The sequence below is a fragment of the Hyla sarda genome, chromosome 3 (genome assembly GCF_029499605.1).
Source record: "Hyla sarda isolate aHylSar1 chromosome 3, aHylSar1.hap1, whole genome shotgun sequence".
In the NCBI taxonomy this organism is placed as follows: domain Eukaryota; kingdom Metazoa; phylum Chordata; class Amphibia; order Anura; family Hylidae; genus Hyla; species Hyla sarda.
In genome coordinates this window covers 318706116-318724080 of record NC_079191.1, presented here as the reverse complement: position 1 = coordinate 318724080, position 17965 = coordinate 318706116, and the positions used below count along the sequence as shown (strand labels likewise).

Sequence of the window (17965 nt, the reverse complement as noted above, 5' to 3'; positions counted from 1 at the left end):
TATGCCAAAAGTTTTGATTGGTCAGAGTCTGGGTGCTTAGACCCCCACAGATCACTAAAACGGTAAGAAGCTTACGGCTAACCGCTGCTGTCCCAGTCTTGCTGCAGGAGACGTATACAGGAGAGTATCCTTTGCCACATGATGTCACCAGTTTTCCATCCTTTGATCACTTTTAATACAGTGACTTAAAGGGAACTGATCATATAACCCTGGCAGCATAAAACGGGTGCAGTGAGCACAAAAATTATAGTATAATAAGGGCAAGGAGACCCAGGTAAGTAGTCTGGGAAGGTGGTTCCCCAGATTGCTCCCTGCCCCATCGGTCTTGAGTGACAAATCTCTCCATTTACACTGATGGGAAAAATGCATCAATCAAGACCGGCAGAGGGAAGAGTAGTTGCAGGACCACCCCCATGTGACTACTTACTTGTGAATACTTGAGTGTTCCATGACTCTGCTCACTGCTTCATGCTGCCTGTAGCCTTTAGTGGAGGGTCACACGGGGTGCATCCGCAGCTTTTTTTCTCGCTGCAGATGCGCCAACGGCAGTCACAGAGGGAATGTACAGTAAGCACCTGGCTGCAGCCGGGTAGCTCTGTGCATCCGCTCTGTGACTGCCGTCGTATTTGAGCATGCGATGCATGCGCCGCATGTGACCCTGCCCTTAAATGGGCTGGCCACCTTTTAAAAACATTGCAGCACACCATAGTAATGATTATCATGGGTCACTTCACCGTGGCCCCATTTTCTATAATCATGCAGCTCCAGTCCCCCAGATCTGGATGGCTCATCTGTTCATAAGATGGTTGTTTTATGGAGGAAAATGTGACAATACATATCACTATGCCCCTCCATAGCAGTACGGTTCACGCTAGCAAGGAGCGCAGGCATAGTGGAATAGACTTTACTCACCCTTATTCACTTCTGCTCCAGCAACCTCCACCAGAAGGGCTGACATCACTTACATTGTTCACATAACACTGCAACCATTCACGGGCCATAGATGCAGGAAGACACCAGCGTGACACCAAATTTAGGGGAAATTTTATATATTTTTTAAATTACATACCGTATATACTCGAGTATAAGCCGAGATTTTTCGTGCTGAAAACGCCCCCCTCGGCTTATACTCAAGTGAACTCTCCGCCTGTCAATCCCTTCATCAGTGGTCTTCAACCTGCGGACCTTCAGATGTTGCAAAACTACAATTCATGGCTGTCCGGGCATGCTGGGTGTTGTAGTTTTGAAACCTCTGGAGGTCCGCAGGTTGAAGACCATTGCGGCCTTCGTCATCATCCAGCTCCCCCCCCCACTTATGTTTTGTACTCAACCCCCCTCCCCCCCCCCCCCCCCCCCCCATGGCGGGAAGTTAGGGTGAGCTGGTCCTGGCCATCTCTGCTGCAGGGACCGTCCGGTGGGGATGGTTAGTCGTTGCGGGCTGTCCATTTTTACCGAGGGGGCCTCTTCTCCGCGCTTCGGGCCCGGCCCCGAAGTAGTGACGTTGCCTTGATGACGACGCACAGGGACGTTCATGCGCAACATCCCTGTGCGTCGTCGTCAAGGCAACATCACTAGTCCAGGCCAGAAGCGCGGAGAAGAGGCCCTCCCGGTGAAAATGGACAACCCACAATGACTAACCATGACCACCGGACGGTCCCTGCAGCAGAGATGGCCCAGACCAGCTCACCCTAACTTCCCGCGGAGGGGAGGTGAGTGCAAAACAAAAGGGGGGGGGGCTGGATGATGACGAAGGTCGCAGTGGGCTTCAACCTGCGGACCTCCAGAGGTTTCAAAACTACAATACCCAGCCGATGGCTCTCCAGGCTTTCTGGGAGTTGTAGTTTTGCAACATCTGGAGGTCCGCAGGTTGAAGACCACTGATGAAGGGATTGACAGGCGGTGATGATGACAGGGGGGATGATGTATTTCCCACCCTAGGCTTATAGTCGAGTCAATAACTTTTCCTGGGTTTTTGGGGTAAAATTAGGGGCCTCGGCTTATATTCGGGTCGGCTTATACCCGAGTATATACGGTACACACTGAAACTAGCATAATAAACTAATAAAGATATTATTTATAATAAATAAATAAAAAACTTAAACTTTATTTGCTAACTAATGAATAACACCTTTAATAAAGCACCCCCATTTGGTAATGAAAGGGTTACATAGCAGTGTCTGAAGTCTGCCCTTTATGACCCCTTTGTGCCTGCAGCAAAGTCAACATTTCATTCTCTAAGGATACTTTGAGTGACTAGCTCTCTGCTCCAGAAGTGCTGTGAAAACATGTAGAACCCCTATGTATAGCACTGTATATGTCACAATATGTAATGGAAAAATATCAATTTAGAGGCAAAAGTAAATTATTGTATGGAACCAGGACATGTTCTATGGGTGTAAATACTGTAGTTAAAGCAATTCTTTAATGCTGAAATCTGTAACTTCAGTGCCGGGCTACAGCTTGGATGTGTACAAAGTATCTATTTAATTTACATAAATATTCAGTTCGTAACCTAAAACAGCCATAATCCAGGTAGCTAAAGTAAAATATGTAGGTAATTCATTACATCGGTGGGCACTTGATGTCATAGTACAGTGGTCTCCAAACTAAGGCCCTCCTGATCCTGGAAAATACATTTGCCAGCATGCCCATATAGTATTGTTGCATCCTGGGAGTTGTAGTTTTGGAACATCTGGAAGGCCACAGTTTGGAGACCACTGTCATAATTGAATTCAATTGTCCAGGTTATCTTTCAATAGAACCCTAAGAACAGAACCCATTTAAATTGGTACTCCGCCCCTAGACATCTTATCCCCTATCCAAAGGATAGGAGATAAGATGTCTGATCGCGGGGGTCCTGCCGCTGGGGAACCCGCAATCTCGGCTGCAGCACTTCGCTCTGCACCGAATGACTGGCGTTGCGGGGCGGAGGCTCGTGACATCATGGTCATGCCCTGCTCGTGACATCACTGCCATGCCCCCTCAATACAAGTCTATGGGCGCAGTCGTGACGTCACGAGCCTCTGGCGCTGCACCTGATCCTCTAAACAAATACTGGGTGCAGCAGGGAGATAGTGGGAGGGTCCCCCGCGGATAGGGGATAAGATGTCTAGGGGCGGAGTACTCCTTTAAAGTATCCGTCACATATCTGAACTAGTAGCTGTCACTTTTAGTCCCCTCTCCTGGTCTGTAATACAGTATATTACAAAGCTTTCTCTCTCAAAGTAGGGGCCTAGGTAATAGTCCAGGTCTGCAACGGGCCGCAGGCAGTTGTTTAACAGGAGCTTGTGTGGTCTCTATTTTATTATTTATAAAAGACACAGCACCCTCACATACAGATGTTTCCCACATTGATATTCATTTTTATGAAAGCACAGCCAATTCTCAGTAATAGCAGGTCCCAAAGGATCTGTGCTTATTGTTGTGTAGCTATAAATTTACAAATGGCCTATCATAGGAGAACTTTTTTTTATTGAGGATTGATGGCTTTTTGCATGGATTTTGCACTACAATTATCTAGAGGTTTACTGTAGATGTAGTGAAGTGACACACAGTTTATTCAACATCCAGAACTCCTGGATTATAAGTCATTTTTTTTTTGCATTGTTATGTCTTTTATGCTACAGAAACTTTATCGTTGTTAGACTTAGGGTGCATTCACACCACGTTTTTGCAGTACAGTTCCTGTATCAGGTTTTTGATGAAAAACTGATTCCTCAAAACCGGACTAAACTGTATCAAAACGTGTGTACAAATTTTAACCGGTATACAGTTAAAAACCGTATACGGTTTAAAAAATGATGTCCGGTTGCATCAGTTTTTTAAGAAAAAAAACATACGTTTTTAACTTTTCACTCCATTATGAATAAAGTTTCACTTGTTTGATTGAAATTCCAAGAAAAAAAACTGTGCAAAGTCAAAAACCATATGGTGCAAACTGGATGGAATCGTATGCACATACAGGTCTGTACGATTCCCATTGACTCCCATGTTAACAAAAAAATGACATATCCGTTTTAATACAGCTTTTCACCCAGCCCAAAACCGTGGTAGGCTCCTTACAGGACGCAAAACGGACACAGCCTGATGCATCTTTTGGCATACGGTTTTCAACGGAGAGTCAATGCATATGGTTTTCAATACGGTTCCATACGGTTTTCACATAGAAAACGTATACGGGAACTGTATTGCAAAAACATGGTGTGAATGCAGCCTTATGTAGTAGTCAACAAAATAAATTGGACAGAATGCAGAACAGCCAGTGGTAAATGATGTGAACTTTATTCGGATCCCAGTAAAAACCGCAAGATATGCGGGACAGCCAGTATAACACGGCAACTAGAAAGACAACATGGACACGTTTCTGGTAATACCCTTCATCAATGCACACAAAATAAATTGTTTCTAAGCTGAAACTATTGTATCTTAAGACTATAACTCTATAGAAAAACTACAAATTAGTTTTGAAGCCCCAAAATATCAACCGAAAATAAGAAACAATAAAAAAAGGCAGGAAACATTGGGTCTGCCTGGTGAGTGAGCAAAAAAATACTGTTTGCAGCATTTTCTGAAGAAGCCGCAGCAAATGGTAGCAATAGAACGGACGGCAACTCACTTTAATCCACGGTTTCTTTATTAGCAGAGATGGGTGCAGTGACAAACGGGCACAATCCAACAGAGCAACGTTTCGCGTTACACGCTTATTCTGGGTGAGCCGGAAGAAGCGTGTAACACGAAACGTTGCTCTGTTGGATTGTGCCTGTTTGTCACTGCACCCATCTCTGCAAATAAAGAAGCCGTGGATTAGAGTGAGTTGCCGTCCGTTTTATCGCTACCATTTGCTGATTATCTATCCACTCTCTATGGGACTGAGCACCGCTTTATAGGCTGCAGAGGAATAGCGGTCGCAGTGCATCGACAGGTTATTTTTTAGTTCATCAGTAAGAGAGCAGAGGTGGTAGTGCCAGCTGGATCCTCTTGTGTTCTCTTTTCTGAAGAAGCACCCCAACCAGAGCTCCAGTGCAGGCTATGCTTACACTTTTATCAGAGCTCCATTTGGAAGCTCCATCGCAAATGTTGTTTATTTTACAAATAGTAATTTTTTTGTCGCATCAAATCCAGCTAAATAAACAGACACCATACGGAAATCCGAAAGACCACATTAAAGTCAAAGGGATCTCTCATGGTCGGTTGCTGTCTGCTGTGAAAGGGACCGTTTGCCTGCACTTTAAGGCCCTGAACCAGCCCCAATGCATGAGTTAACATAGCCTAAGTAATACAGATAAGGCAAGTCTATGTATACATAGTGGGCAGTATTTTACTTTACACTATACAGTACGTGCCCCAAAATGGTGCTACTGATCTACAACTCCAAGTGCAAAGCCCTTATACTGCAATGCCTATGGAAAATGTCAAAAAGTTACGGCTGTTGGAATGACAATGAAGAAAATTGCTTAGTCATTAAGATAAAAAATGGGTTGGTAATGGATTATATTAATGAAATATAATCACTTAATATGTTTATTGGATGGAACTAGTAATGAAAACCTTTTCTTGCGCCACTTGCTTTGAGTATTAATAATTCAAGAGGATGAGATCACAAAGCAGTATAACCGGTTATTTATCCCATATGGAGCATCTTGGCCAGTGGATGAATTCATTGTACATTATGAAACCATTTTTTGTGCATTTATTTAGATAAGGCCTCAGATATCAAAAACTGACTGAAGAGGGGAAAAAATTGTCCTTGTTGTCTATAGCAACCAATCAGAGATCAGCTTTTAGTTTACTAAAGAAACTTTATAAATGAAAGCTAAGCTCTGATTGCTACGGGCAAGAAAGACTTTTTTTTTTCTTGTACACCATTCCGTATTTTTCGCCGTATAAGACGCACTTTTTCTTCCCCAAAACTGGGGGGGGGGAAAGTTGGTGCGTCTTATACGGCAAATACATATTAAAACCTGTCCTATCGCGGCGGTTCCTGTGGCCATCAACGGCCGGGACCCGCGGCTAATACAGGACATCACTGATCGTGGTGATGCCGTGTATTAACCCTTCAGATGCGGCGATCAAACCTGACCGCCGCGTCTGAAGCGAAAGTGACACTAACCCGGCTGCTCAGTCGCGCTGTTCGGGACTGGCGCGGTGAAATCACGGCATCCCGAACAGCTTACAGGACACCAGGAGGGACTTTACCTGCCTCCTCGTTGTCTGCTCCGTGCCGGGATCCCCTACATGGCCAACGCTCTCCTTCGTCGTCATCGCGCACGCCGTCCCGTCATCCAATAGGAGTGTGCGTAGCGACGTGATGGCGGCGACTGAGAACGAGGATACCCGGCAGCAGAGACGTTCCGGAGCGACGGGGACACTCCGGGGACGCGGCAACAGCGATGGAGGGTGACATCCAGGGCAGCGATCACGTGAGTATTACCTCCTATACCAGTGGTCTTCAACCTGCGGACCTTCAGATGTTGCAAAACTACAACTCCTGGAATGCCAACGGCTGTCCGGGCTTGCTGGGAGTTTTGTAGTTTTGCAACATCTGGAGGTCCGCAGGTTGAAGGTTCAGAATCTTTTTTTTCAAGATTTTCACCCTTTAAAATTGGGTGCGTCTTATATGGCGAAAAATACGGTATATAAATTAGTGTTTTGCCACGTTCACATTGGCCTCTTTTTCCCCTAAGTTGTATCAGTTTGTTCTAATGTTTTTTCACTTCAGTCTAGTTGTAGATATAGATCGTAATAGCTTGTAGAGTTGTTGATGGTACTTTTTGCATTTTAAAAATGCTAGTTCAGGGACTAGATGCTAGGTGCTAAGTGTCTGACTGCTAGGACCCCCCAAACTTCAGAAAAGAGCCCTTAGCTGTCCCTGCTGCATGGCGCTGTAGACCGCACATGCTCCGTGCACTGGGAGTACCATAGATACTAGAGTACAGCACTCCTCTCCAAAGCACTGGAAACATTTAAAAGGTCAAATGTAAGGATGTGACTGACAGGGGATAACTTGTGATGCCTAGATGGCGTCTTTCAAATAATATGGGGCAGATTTATCAAAACCTGTTCAGAAGAAAAGTTGCTGAGTTGCCCATAGCAACCAATCAGATCGCTTCTTTCATTTTTCACAGGCCTCTTCAAAAATGAAAGAAGCAATCTGACTGGTTGTTATGGGCAACAACTCTGGACAGGTTTTGATAAATCTTCCCCTATGTCTTGTGGAGTGTTCCTATCACCAAACTCCCAGCAAGTTCATAGTCCGCTGCTAAAACAAGTGGTCTGTGGAATTGCCATAGACCACTTGTTTTAGCAGCGGACTATAAACTTGCTGGGAGTTTGTTGATAGTTCCTATCAGGTTTTGATAAATCTCCCCCCTATGTCTTGTGGAGTGTTCCACTCCACAAGACATAGGGGGGAGATTTATCAAAACCTGTCCAGAGGAAAAGTTGCTGAGTTGCCCATAGCAACCAATCAGATCGCTTCCTTCATTTTGAAAAGGCCTCTGAAAAATGAAAGAAGCCATCTGATTGGTTGCTATGGGCAACTCAGCAACCCTTTAAAGGGTACCTCTCATCAAATAAACTTTTGATATATTTTAGATGAATGAATGTTGAATAACTTTCCAATAGCATGTTAATGAAAAATATGCTTCTTTCTATTATATTTTTCCCGATCAGTCCTGTCAGCAAGCATTTCTGACTCATGCTGGAGTCATAAACACTCAGAGCTGCCAGCCTGGTTTGTTCACAGCCAAACAGGCTGTGAACAAAGCAGGCTGGCAGCTCTGAGTGTTCTCCTTTGTGAACAAAGCAGACTGGCAGCTCGTAGTGTTTAGGACTCCAGCATGAGTCTGAAATGCTTGCTGCCAGGACTGGTAGGGAGACCCCTAGTGGTCATTTCTTCAAAGTGGAAAATTAAATAGAAAGAAGCATATTTTTTAATAACATGTAGCTGTAAAGTTATTCTGCATATATTAATCTGTAATATATCAAAAGTTTTTTTGATGAGAGGTACCCTTTAAGGTTTAATGCATGTGAGTAGTGAAAGCTAGCCTGTCTGGTCTCCTCCCAATAGGATATACATGGTAGAGGTAGTGACAGGACGCATTGCAGCATTTGCCTTTCTCAGCTGTCCCAATGCTGCAGTGCGTCCTGTCACTACATGTAACACGATTATCAGGTTTATGATAGAATAAACTTGAGAATGATTTGCTTCGATCTGGTAAATGCTGGGATATCTTGTTACAATCCTGTCATCTAATCCCTTGCAAAATGTTTTCAATATATGCACACTCAGAAAAGGTATATCATGCAGGATAAAACATTTATTAAATGCAAAATTGCAGTTTGTCCTCACCTTTAGGCTGTGTTCACACAGTGGAATATTTGCGGAACGTCTGCCTGGAAAACACAGGCAGACCTATTCCGCAAATAGTGGCCCCAGCAGAATATGACAGCGCTAGGACTGCTCGAAAATGCATAGACAGCATTTCTCCATAGACAAAAATGCATTTCCTTGCAGATTCCACCAAAAGAATTGACAAGTCAGTTCTTTCAACAAAAGCCAGAATCAAGATTTCTATGGCAAATGTTTCCGCCATGGAAATTCTGCCCTGTGCACGGTGCAGCAGAATCCCATTGGAAACAATGTGACTCAGCTGCAACAGAATTTCAGAGTCTGAATCAGAATCTGAGAATTTTAGCCTCATTGGCTCAAAAATTGCATCTCACGGTGCATTCCCACAGGGCGTATACGTAGCGTATTTGACGCTGCGCAAAAGTTACGGCAGCAGCGGGAAATACGCTGCGTATTCCTTGCTCACTATACACACAGGACTTTCCGGCGTCAAAATAGTGAGTGAGTTTTAGAGGCGGGGCCGTGTGCCGGCGTGTCTGTGACGCGCGGCTCCGCCTCCAAAACTCACTACACGCATAAGGCTGCCGCCGGAAAGCCCTGTGTGTATAGTGAGCAAGGAATACGCAGCGTATTTCCCGCTGCTGCCGTAACTTTTGCGCAGCGTCAAATACGCTGCGTATACACCCTGTAAGGGTGCGTTCCCACCTGGCGGCAGCCCTATGCATGTAGTGAGTTTTGGAGGCGGAGCCACGCATCACAGTCACGCCAGCACACGGCCCCGCCTCCAAAACTCACTACACGCATAGGGCTGCCGCCGCAAAGCCCTGTGTGTATAGTGAGCAAGGAATACGCAGTGTATTTCCCGCTGCTGACGCAAATTTTGCGCAGCGTGAAATACGCTGCGTATACGCCAGGTGGGAACGCACCCTAAATCTAAAAAAAAAAAAAGCAGCCTGTTATGCGCAGGGCACACATCAAAGAAGTGACATGTTCTGTTTTTTTTATACACCCCACTGAAACTACAGCTTTGTGGTGTGTGGGCATACTTCACCTGTATTTGGATGTAGAATACACACATCACAACCCAAAATACACATGAAAAAAGCATTGCGAGAGAACATGGGATCAGTGCTTTCTTTTCCCAGTTGCATGTCATTGCTGAGCATAGAATCAAAACCCAGTAGATTATGTCCTGGCCGTGACTTCAAATGCTGCGGAACCTTAAAATAAACTTGGAAGACCTGTTCAGCACTGACTGCACCTGTGATGGTTTAGCTAAATCCAGTCTATTTCAGATCATGGAGTGTTGGCAGCTGGGATTTTACTGCTTTACAAGCGGAATTGGAATTACCCAATAGTTTCTGTTTTGAAGTAAATACGTATGCACTGGTAAATAGTCCTTGAGTTACACATGTGACAGCATTCCACTATACTATTATAGGCTGTGTTCACATGTTGCAGTTGCACTACAGTTTCATTGCAGTACTGTTGCAGTGCCGCATTGTTTTTACTATGTTTATGCAGTACCAAGACACTACAGCAGTGGTCTTCAACCTGCGGACATCCAGATGTTGCAAAACTACAACTCCCAGCATGCCCGGACAGCCAACGGCTGTCCGGGCATGCTGGGAGTTGTAGTTTTGCAACATCCCGAGGTCTGCAAGTTGAAGACCATTGCACTACAGCAACAGTACTGCAATGCAACTAAAATGTTTGAACACAAATTTAATAATTCTGCACATTGTGTTCACACAACCCCAGAGAAGTACAGAACATTATGGTAGAATCCAAGCACATCATTATTAGTGTCAAAAAAATAAAATAAAATATTAAAAACACTTAAAATTGGTTCGAAAGCAGTCCTAAAAATTATCCAAAGTACACACATTTATTTGTAGGTATAAAAGAGGTTCAAAATGTACAAACAATGGGGGAGATTTATCAAAACCCGTGCAGAGGAAAAGTGCCCAGTTGCCCATAGCAACCAATCAGATCGCTTCTTTCATTTTGCAGAGGCCTTGTTAAAAATAGAAGAAGCAATCTGATTGGTTGCCATGGGCAACTGGGCAACTTTTCCTCTGCACAGATTTTAATAAATCTCCCCCAATATTGCTAATAATATGCATTTGATTGGAAAATTTGTATCCTTGTATATACAAAAAAGGCATTTTTTTCTCAGTTTTTTTGTTTTGTGTTTTGCATTTATAGACAGTATCTTTGCCTTTAAGGGGTACTCCGGCGCTTAGACATCTTATCCCCTATCCAAACGATGGGGGATAAGATGCCTGATCCCGTGGGTCCCGCCGCTGAGGACCCTCGTGATCTTGCACGCCGCACCCCGTTTAAAATCAGTCCCAGCTGTCACGCCCCCTCCCATAGGCTTGCATTGAGGGGGCGGAGCGTGACATCACCCGGGGCGGAGCCTTGACGTCACAACGCTCCGTCCTTGTGATCGACAGTAATCAGACCTGGAGCGAACATGCTCTGGGGACTGATTTTAAACGGGGTGCAAGATCACGGGGGTCCCCAGCGGCGGGACCCCCGCGATCAGGCATCTTATCCCCTATCCTTTGGATAAGGGGATAAGATGTCTAAGCGCCGGAGTACCACGCTAAATTAAATATGTTGGTATATAAATGATTTAGCAATCAATATATAATAAATCTAGAAAATGACAATTTCCTTTGCATTTATAAATAGGCGAGCCCCGCTTCTGGATTGGTCTCTATATTGAAGAAGCGTAATACAAGTGATGGGGAGAACCATAAGCCGGCAAAGAGGAAAGTGAGATTCCTGGAAACAGAAGATATTCTTGACCAAGGTTGGTATAGAATTTATTTACTAACTTTATAAAGCTGTTGCAGAGAAGGTACATCATAGGTCTTGCTTGCTTATTGCACACTTAGTTTGTACAGAAAGCAAGCTACACCCCTGTCAATCATCATTATTAGAAAGCATGACAATAATACAGCTTAATACAGGTGGTTGTTATATTGTACAGCATATATAGTATTAAGTAGAGTAAAAATTATGAAATCATTCAATGTTAAAGGGGTACTACCGTGCATCTAAAGGATAGGGGATAAGTTGCCTGATCGCGCGGGGTCCCGCCACTGGGGAACCCCTCGATCTCGCACGCAGCACCCACTCTCATCAGGCCCCGGTGCGAACATTCCCTCCGGGTCTGATGACTGGGCCGGTGATCGTGACGTCACAGCTCCGCCCCCGTATGACTTCACGCTCTGCCCCTCAATGCAAGTCTATGGCAGGGGGCGAGACAACTGTTTAGCCCCCTGTCATAGACTTGCATTGAGGGGCGGAGCGTGACAGCACGATACTCCGGCCCTGTGATCGGCAGTCATCAGAGGGGCCTGATGAGAGCGGGGTGCTGCATGCGAGATTGCGGGGGTCCCCAGCGGCGGGACCCCGCGTGATCAGGCAACTTATCCCCTATCCTTTAGATGGGGGATAAGTTGTCAGCACGGTAGTACCCCTTTAATGAAACAAAATTACAGAATTGTCGATAAAAAAAATCACCAGCTTACTATTTGTCCATAAACACAGTCCATTTTGTCACTGTATTCTATAGAGTTTACTTGGATTTATGAGCACCTTAAAATTGGTCATGCACACTAAATCGTACTACACACTGATAGTCTAATGTGTATGGAGGAAGTTGGGGGCTTGTAGGGGAAGTTTCAGGCAAGCTGATGCCAGATCCTTGGTTCCCTTGAGATAACTGGTGCCATAGGTTGTTGACAATGGTTTACTTTCCATTACCCAGTGAAATAAGCATGCATGCTTGACCCGGCAGAATGTGATGTGGATGTTGGTTAAGATATCTTGAGGGCCTTATATAATCACCTTAAAGGGGTACGGTGGAAAACATTTTATTTTATTTTTTTAAATCACCTAGTGCCAGAAAGTTAAACAGATTTGTAAATTACTCATATTTAAAAATCTTAATCCTTCCAGTACTTATCAGATTCTGAATGTTCCACAGGAAGTTCTTTTCTTTTTGAATTTATTTTCTGTCCGACCACGGTGCTCTCTGCTGACACCTCTGTCCATTTTAGGAGCTGTCCAGGGCAGGAGCAAATCCCCATAGCAAACCTATCCTGCTCTGGACAGTTCCTGAGACAGACAGAGGTGTCAGCAGAGAGCATGTGGGCAAAATGTTGCTACTTTTCTGTGTTTTTACCACCATGCTTGCCAGATTTTAAAGTGGATGGGGTTAGCTGGAATGGAAGGGGCCTCTGCAGCCCAAAACATTATATTCTATGCCCTTATATTTTATACGAGATATTGGCATACAGCAGAAATCTATTCCAGATTGTAGCTGGTCTAGATTATAGTCAGTATCACACAGAGATATGTCAGATTTATTGAGAGGCCTGCAATGGAAATGCCAATCTTAATAAATTCCCTTTATAGTTTTATTTGCAGAGTTTTTTGGGGGAAAAAAGTGTTACAAGGATCAAGTATAAGGAACATGTGCTGTGCTGCAACCACATAGGGGTGCAAAAAATGCCAAGAAAAACTGTGTGAAACCACCCTTATGGTATGTTCACACATTCAGTATAAATAAATAATGTCATACACAATAAAATCTGCAGTTTATACTCGGCATGGACATATTCTACAGAGGTTCATTGCTTTGGACAATTTGTAGGCTTCGTTGATAAAGTGTCTTCCACTGCAGGGTCCCCCAACTGATCAGTGTAATCTGTGTGAAACCTGTTAAAGGAGAAGTACAGTGATCCCTCAACTTACAATGGCCTCAACATACAATAGTTTCAACATACAATGGTGTTTTCTGGACCATCATAACTTGAAACCAGACTCAACATACAATGCTATGGACAGTCCAGATCTGTGAAATGTGTCACAACGTGAGGAACTGACCAATCAGAATGGGCATTCACTGGTTAATCACCTGTATTACTGAAGCATATGCACTGACTGGTGTCTGGTAGCGCCCCCTACAGTACAGGGAGGAACTATAACTTCTGTACTATTCCTTACCTGTGCCAGGGTTAGTTGCTCCTTTGGGCACCAGGTAAGGGTGGCTCCATTTGGGACACTGGGTGTACTGTATAGGACCCTGAAGAAGCTCCTGTCCCCTACATAAACCATTGTTTCCCAACCAGGGTGCCTCCAGCTGTTGCAAAACTACAACTCCCAGCATGCCCGGACAGCCGTTGGCCGTTTAGTTTCATTGCAGCGCCACCACAGGTGAAATTAGGCATCACATGCCCATTCAAATCAGTGGGTTACCTGAATACTGCATGACAGGTCCTCCAGCGAGAGAGAGATACTATTTGTAACTGTTGGTTGATGTCATGAGACAAGATTAGATTGTTAGAATAATGGTCCAGTGTACATACAATATGAACATACTACAAGCAACAATAGCAATGATTTGTCTGGATATACATTCCCTATGCAAAGTGTCATCTACAACAAGCATCTAGAGCAGAGGTCCCCAACCCAGTCCCACCAACAGTAGACAAACAAAGAACCTCCAGAGAAAAGGTCTGGATTACAAAGGGCGCTGGGAGCCAGGTAAGAGTATTACACATTTATTATCCACAATCATTGTCGGTAATCATTGTGGGTAATAAATGTGCAATACTCTTACCTGGCTCCCAGCGCCCTTTGTAATCCAGCCCTTTTCTCCGGAGGTTCTTTGTTTGTATGCTACACACAAGGCTTGGAGTGGCTGCAGGGTGCCGGGTAGGGCATACACGCCATTTCCAATGTTGTACATCGGTGAGCAGTTACCGTATTGAAAATATCACCCTTGGTATTTAACTATATCACACCACGGCGCTGTATTTCTCCTTTATTATAGCCACCAATAGTAGAGTATTAGAATTTTTCCCTGTTCTATTCCAATAGAATAACTGAATAAATGTTGGTGCCCTGTCTTCCGGAGCTCCGCTCGCAGCGTCCGGAAGTTTATTACTCCGGACGCTGTGTGTGGGCTTCCATGTTCGAGGCTGTTCCATGTTCCATGTTCGACCGCTGTCGCGCCCCCTTCCCATAGACTTTCGTTGAGGGGGCGGGCGTGACGTCACGAGGGGGCGGCCTCGAACACGGAAGCCCTCACACAGCGTCTGGAGTAATAAACTTCCGGATGGTGCGAGTGGAGCTCTGGAAGACAGGGCAGTGGAGAACCCCTTTAAGGACTGGACCAGGGACCACTGATCTAGAGCAGTGTTTTTCAACCACTGTGCTACAGCACACTAGTGTGCCGTGACATAGTGTAAGGTGTGCCGTGGGAAAAAGACCCGCCGTGTGTTTTTGCCGCGGGACATCTCTATGTCCCGAAAGTTGCTTTCGGGACACAGGGATGCCTCTAAGTCCCTGCGGCCCCACGTTTACTTTAAAAACGCGGGGACCGCCGGGAGGTAGCGCACGCAGGGACGACGTCCCGTGCGTTACCCCATAGCAACAATCGCGGAGGACTGGAGCAGCGAGGAGGACACGCACTGTCAACTTGGTAAGTGTTACCAGCGGCGCGTCTCCTGCGGTGTTCCGAGCACCGCTCCTCCGGTCCCGGGACCTACTGCTATAGCCGGACCGGAGGAGCGGTGCTCGGAACACCGAAGTGGGGCAGTACACAGGCATACAGCCTTCAGTAATACACTGTATGGCTGAAGGCTGTATGTCTGCGGGGAACTATACTGCACCTAATGTGGGGGGACTATACTGGACCTAATGTGGGGGAACTATACTGGACCTAATGTGGGGGGACTATACTGGACCTAATGTGGGGGAACTATACTGGACCTAATGTGGGGGGACTATACTGGACCTAATATGGGGGAACTATACTGGACCTAATGTGGGGGAACTATACTGGATCTAATGTGGGTGACTATACTGGACCTAATGTGGGGGGACTAAACTGGACCTAATGTGGGGGGACTATACTGGGCCTAATGTGGGGGAACTATACTGGACCTAATGTGGGGGACTATACTGCACCTAATGTGGGGGAACTATACTGCACACCTAATGTGGGTAACTATACTGCACCTAATGTGGGGAACTATACTGGGCCTAATGTGGGGGAACTATACTGGGCCTAATGTGGGGGAACTATACTGGACCTAATGTGGGGGACTATACTGCACCTAATGTGGGGGAACTATACTGCACACCTAATGTGGGGAACTATACTGGGCCTAATGTGGGGAACTATACTGGGCCTAATGTGGGGGGACTATACTGGGCCTGATGTGGGGGAACTGTACTGGACCTAATGTGGGAGACTATACTCGGCCTAATGTGGGGGAACTATACTGGACCTAATGTGGGGGACTATACTGGACCTAATGTGGGGGACTATACTGGACCTAATGTGGGGGAACTACAACCTAATGTTGGGGAACTACAACCTAATGTGGGGGTAACTATACTGCCAACCTAATGTGGGGGAAAATAAGATATATGCAAGATGAGATATATGCAGTGTGCATAGGAATTTGTTCATAGTTTTTTTTTTTTTTAACTATAGTCCAAGGAGACAAGTGCAGTAAGTACTGAGTGACAGTGAGATAGAATAAATAGATATAGTGCAGTGCGTTTTTCCCTTTATTTTTTTTATTTTTTTTTTGCTCGTCAACCTCGGTAGCGGTGCCCCGCGGAAATTTTTTTTTCCGAGGTGTGCCCTGACCCGAAAAAGGTTGGGAAACACTGATGTAGAGGAAATCTAGCCATCTAGGAAAAATGTACATCAACAAACATGCAATATGAAATAAATCACTGTAGTATAGTAAATCTTTGCTTCTGATTTAGTGTTACACTAAAATGGCTTCTTCTACTACCAGACACCTAAAGATTATTATGTTTTATTGCAGAGGAGATGGGCGGAGGATCCTGTATCCTGCTGATCGCACTTTGCCTTGCGACTGTGTTTCTCAGTGTTGGCGGGACTGCGTTGTACTGTACATTTGGTGACGTGGAGTCTTCTGTATGTAAAGATTTTACTGCAAATATGGATTTTTACTACACTCAGGCCCTACAAGGAGTGGAGGAATTAAAGCACTGGCTGTTTGTCACCTAACAGAAAAGGCCTTTATCCACAAATATACATTTTATAAACATTTCAATCGAGGATGTAAAAGATGTTTATGCTGTAATATTTTAATTTAAGAAAATGAACTAACTATAGTGACTGGGGGTGAATGATGTTTTCAACATGGCAGACGAGTCCCAGGGAATGGTAACCACTGAAGATGTACAATCCGCCTAGTGTTTTTACAATTGCCTTTTATTATGTCTGTGTACGGTCTGTAAGGTTGAAACCCATGGTTTTCTATTGTATATTATTTCCTTTTTTTGTGTGTTGTGTAATTTCATTTTATGTTTAGTGACTGCTCTTCTGTGGTCTAAACACTGAATCATGCATTTATTTGTATATCAGCCTTTAGATCATGATTTTAATGTATAGATTTTTCTTTTATTGTAAAGGAAAAATACCGATCCGTTCCCCATCGTCATTAACAATTGTTTTGGGGTTTTATAGGTTATTTTATGTTTTGGTCATACAAGATGGGTACTAGATATCATGTAAGCATGACACCATTGCACCCGGAAAACAGATTTTAAAGAAACCAGATGAATTTGTACAAATATTTAGGCTAACCCATTATAATTCTTGTCTTTTGGGGGTAATATATTTTTCTTTCTGAACATGTTGGTACTGGCTGGTCCAGTGCATTTTTCATGGTAAAATATATTTATTTTTGTCTGATCAGTTTAAAGGGAATTTGCATTCATTCTGTGATGTTTTAGTTATGTGATCATGACATTTTCGTACAGCAAATGAGTTGTCTTGAACCATTGCAGTGTGATTTTATTGTTTTATTTCTTTAGATCAGTGGTCTCCAAACTGTGGCTCCAGCTGTAGTTGTAGTTTTGCTACAGCTGGAGGGCCACAATTTAGAGACCACTGCTTTAGCTTAAACCATGTGTTGTTTGCATTGTGTTTTTTTTGTTGTTTTTTTTTTAGCCTCCCTTCATTGTCATTTTTATCCACTTCAGATGAAATACATCATTTTAAGCTCAAAGATATTATCTAAAGAAGATATTAAAAATAGAAAATAATACCGCAACAGTAAAATATCATGGGGAATTTGACAACACAAATATTTTATAATTCTATATTGTATGGATCGTGCACAAATATCAGGTTGTCACAGCTAGAGCTGTGTTCATGAGTCTTGTGCCACCTTTCTTCTCATTGTTGTCACATAATGATCTGTGCATCATGTCTCCTTTCCAAGTTGAATAAAAAAAAAGATATTTTACATGGTTAATCTGCTGTTTGACTCGTTCTTTGCCGTATCATGATGATTTTAAGGCTAACTATTGATATGCCTATTGTATATATATGATATGGGATGGATAATGCTGCAGAGGAATGGGGTAAAGTTATTTTCTCGAATGAAGCCACCTTCAGACTATTTGGGACATCTGGAAGAATGATTGTCCAGTGAAAAAAGGGGAGCCATATGTATCGTGCCAATACTAAAGCATCTTGAGACCATTCAGTGGGTTCACTCAAAGCTATGAATAAAGAATGGCAGCTGAGCATTCTCCAAG

The 17965-nt window shown here is 44.1% G+C and overlaps 1 protein-coding gene across 2 annotated transcripts in view; it reads left to right on the top strand.

The window, feature by feature from the left end:
- Positions 1-17673, top strand: part of CNST (consortin, connexin sorting protein) — a 120538-nt gene extending 102865 nt beyond the window's left edge. For both annotated transcript variants that reach the window (XM_056567166.1, XM_056567168.1), the window contains 2 exons: positions 11051-11171; positions 16219-17673. In XM_056567166.1, coding sequence (XP_056423141.1) covers positions 11051-11171; positions 16219-16424 — 327 coding nt within the window. In that variant the 3' untranslated portion in view covers positions 16425-17673. The remainder of the gene's footprint in view (positions 1-11050; positions 11172-16218) is intronic.
- The last annotated feature ends 292 nt before the right edge of the window (positions 17674-17965 follow it).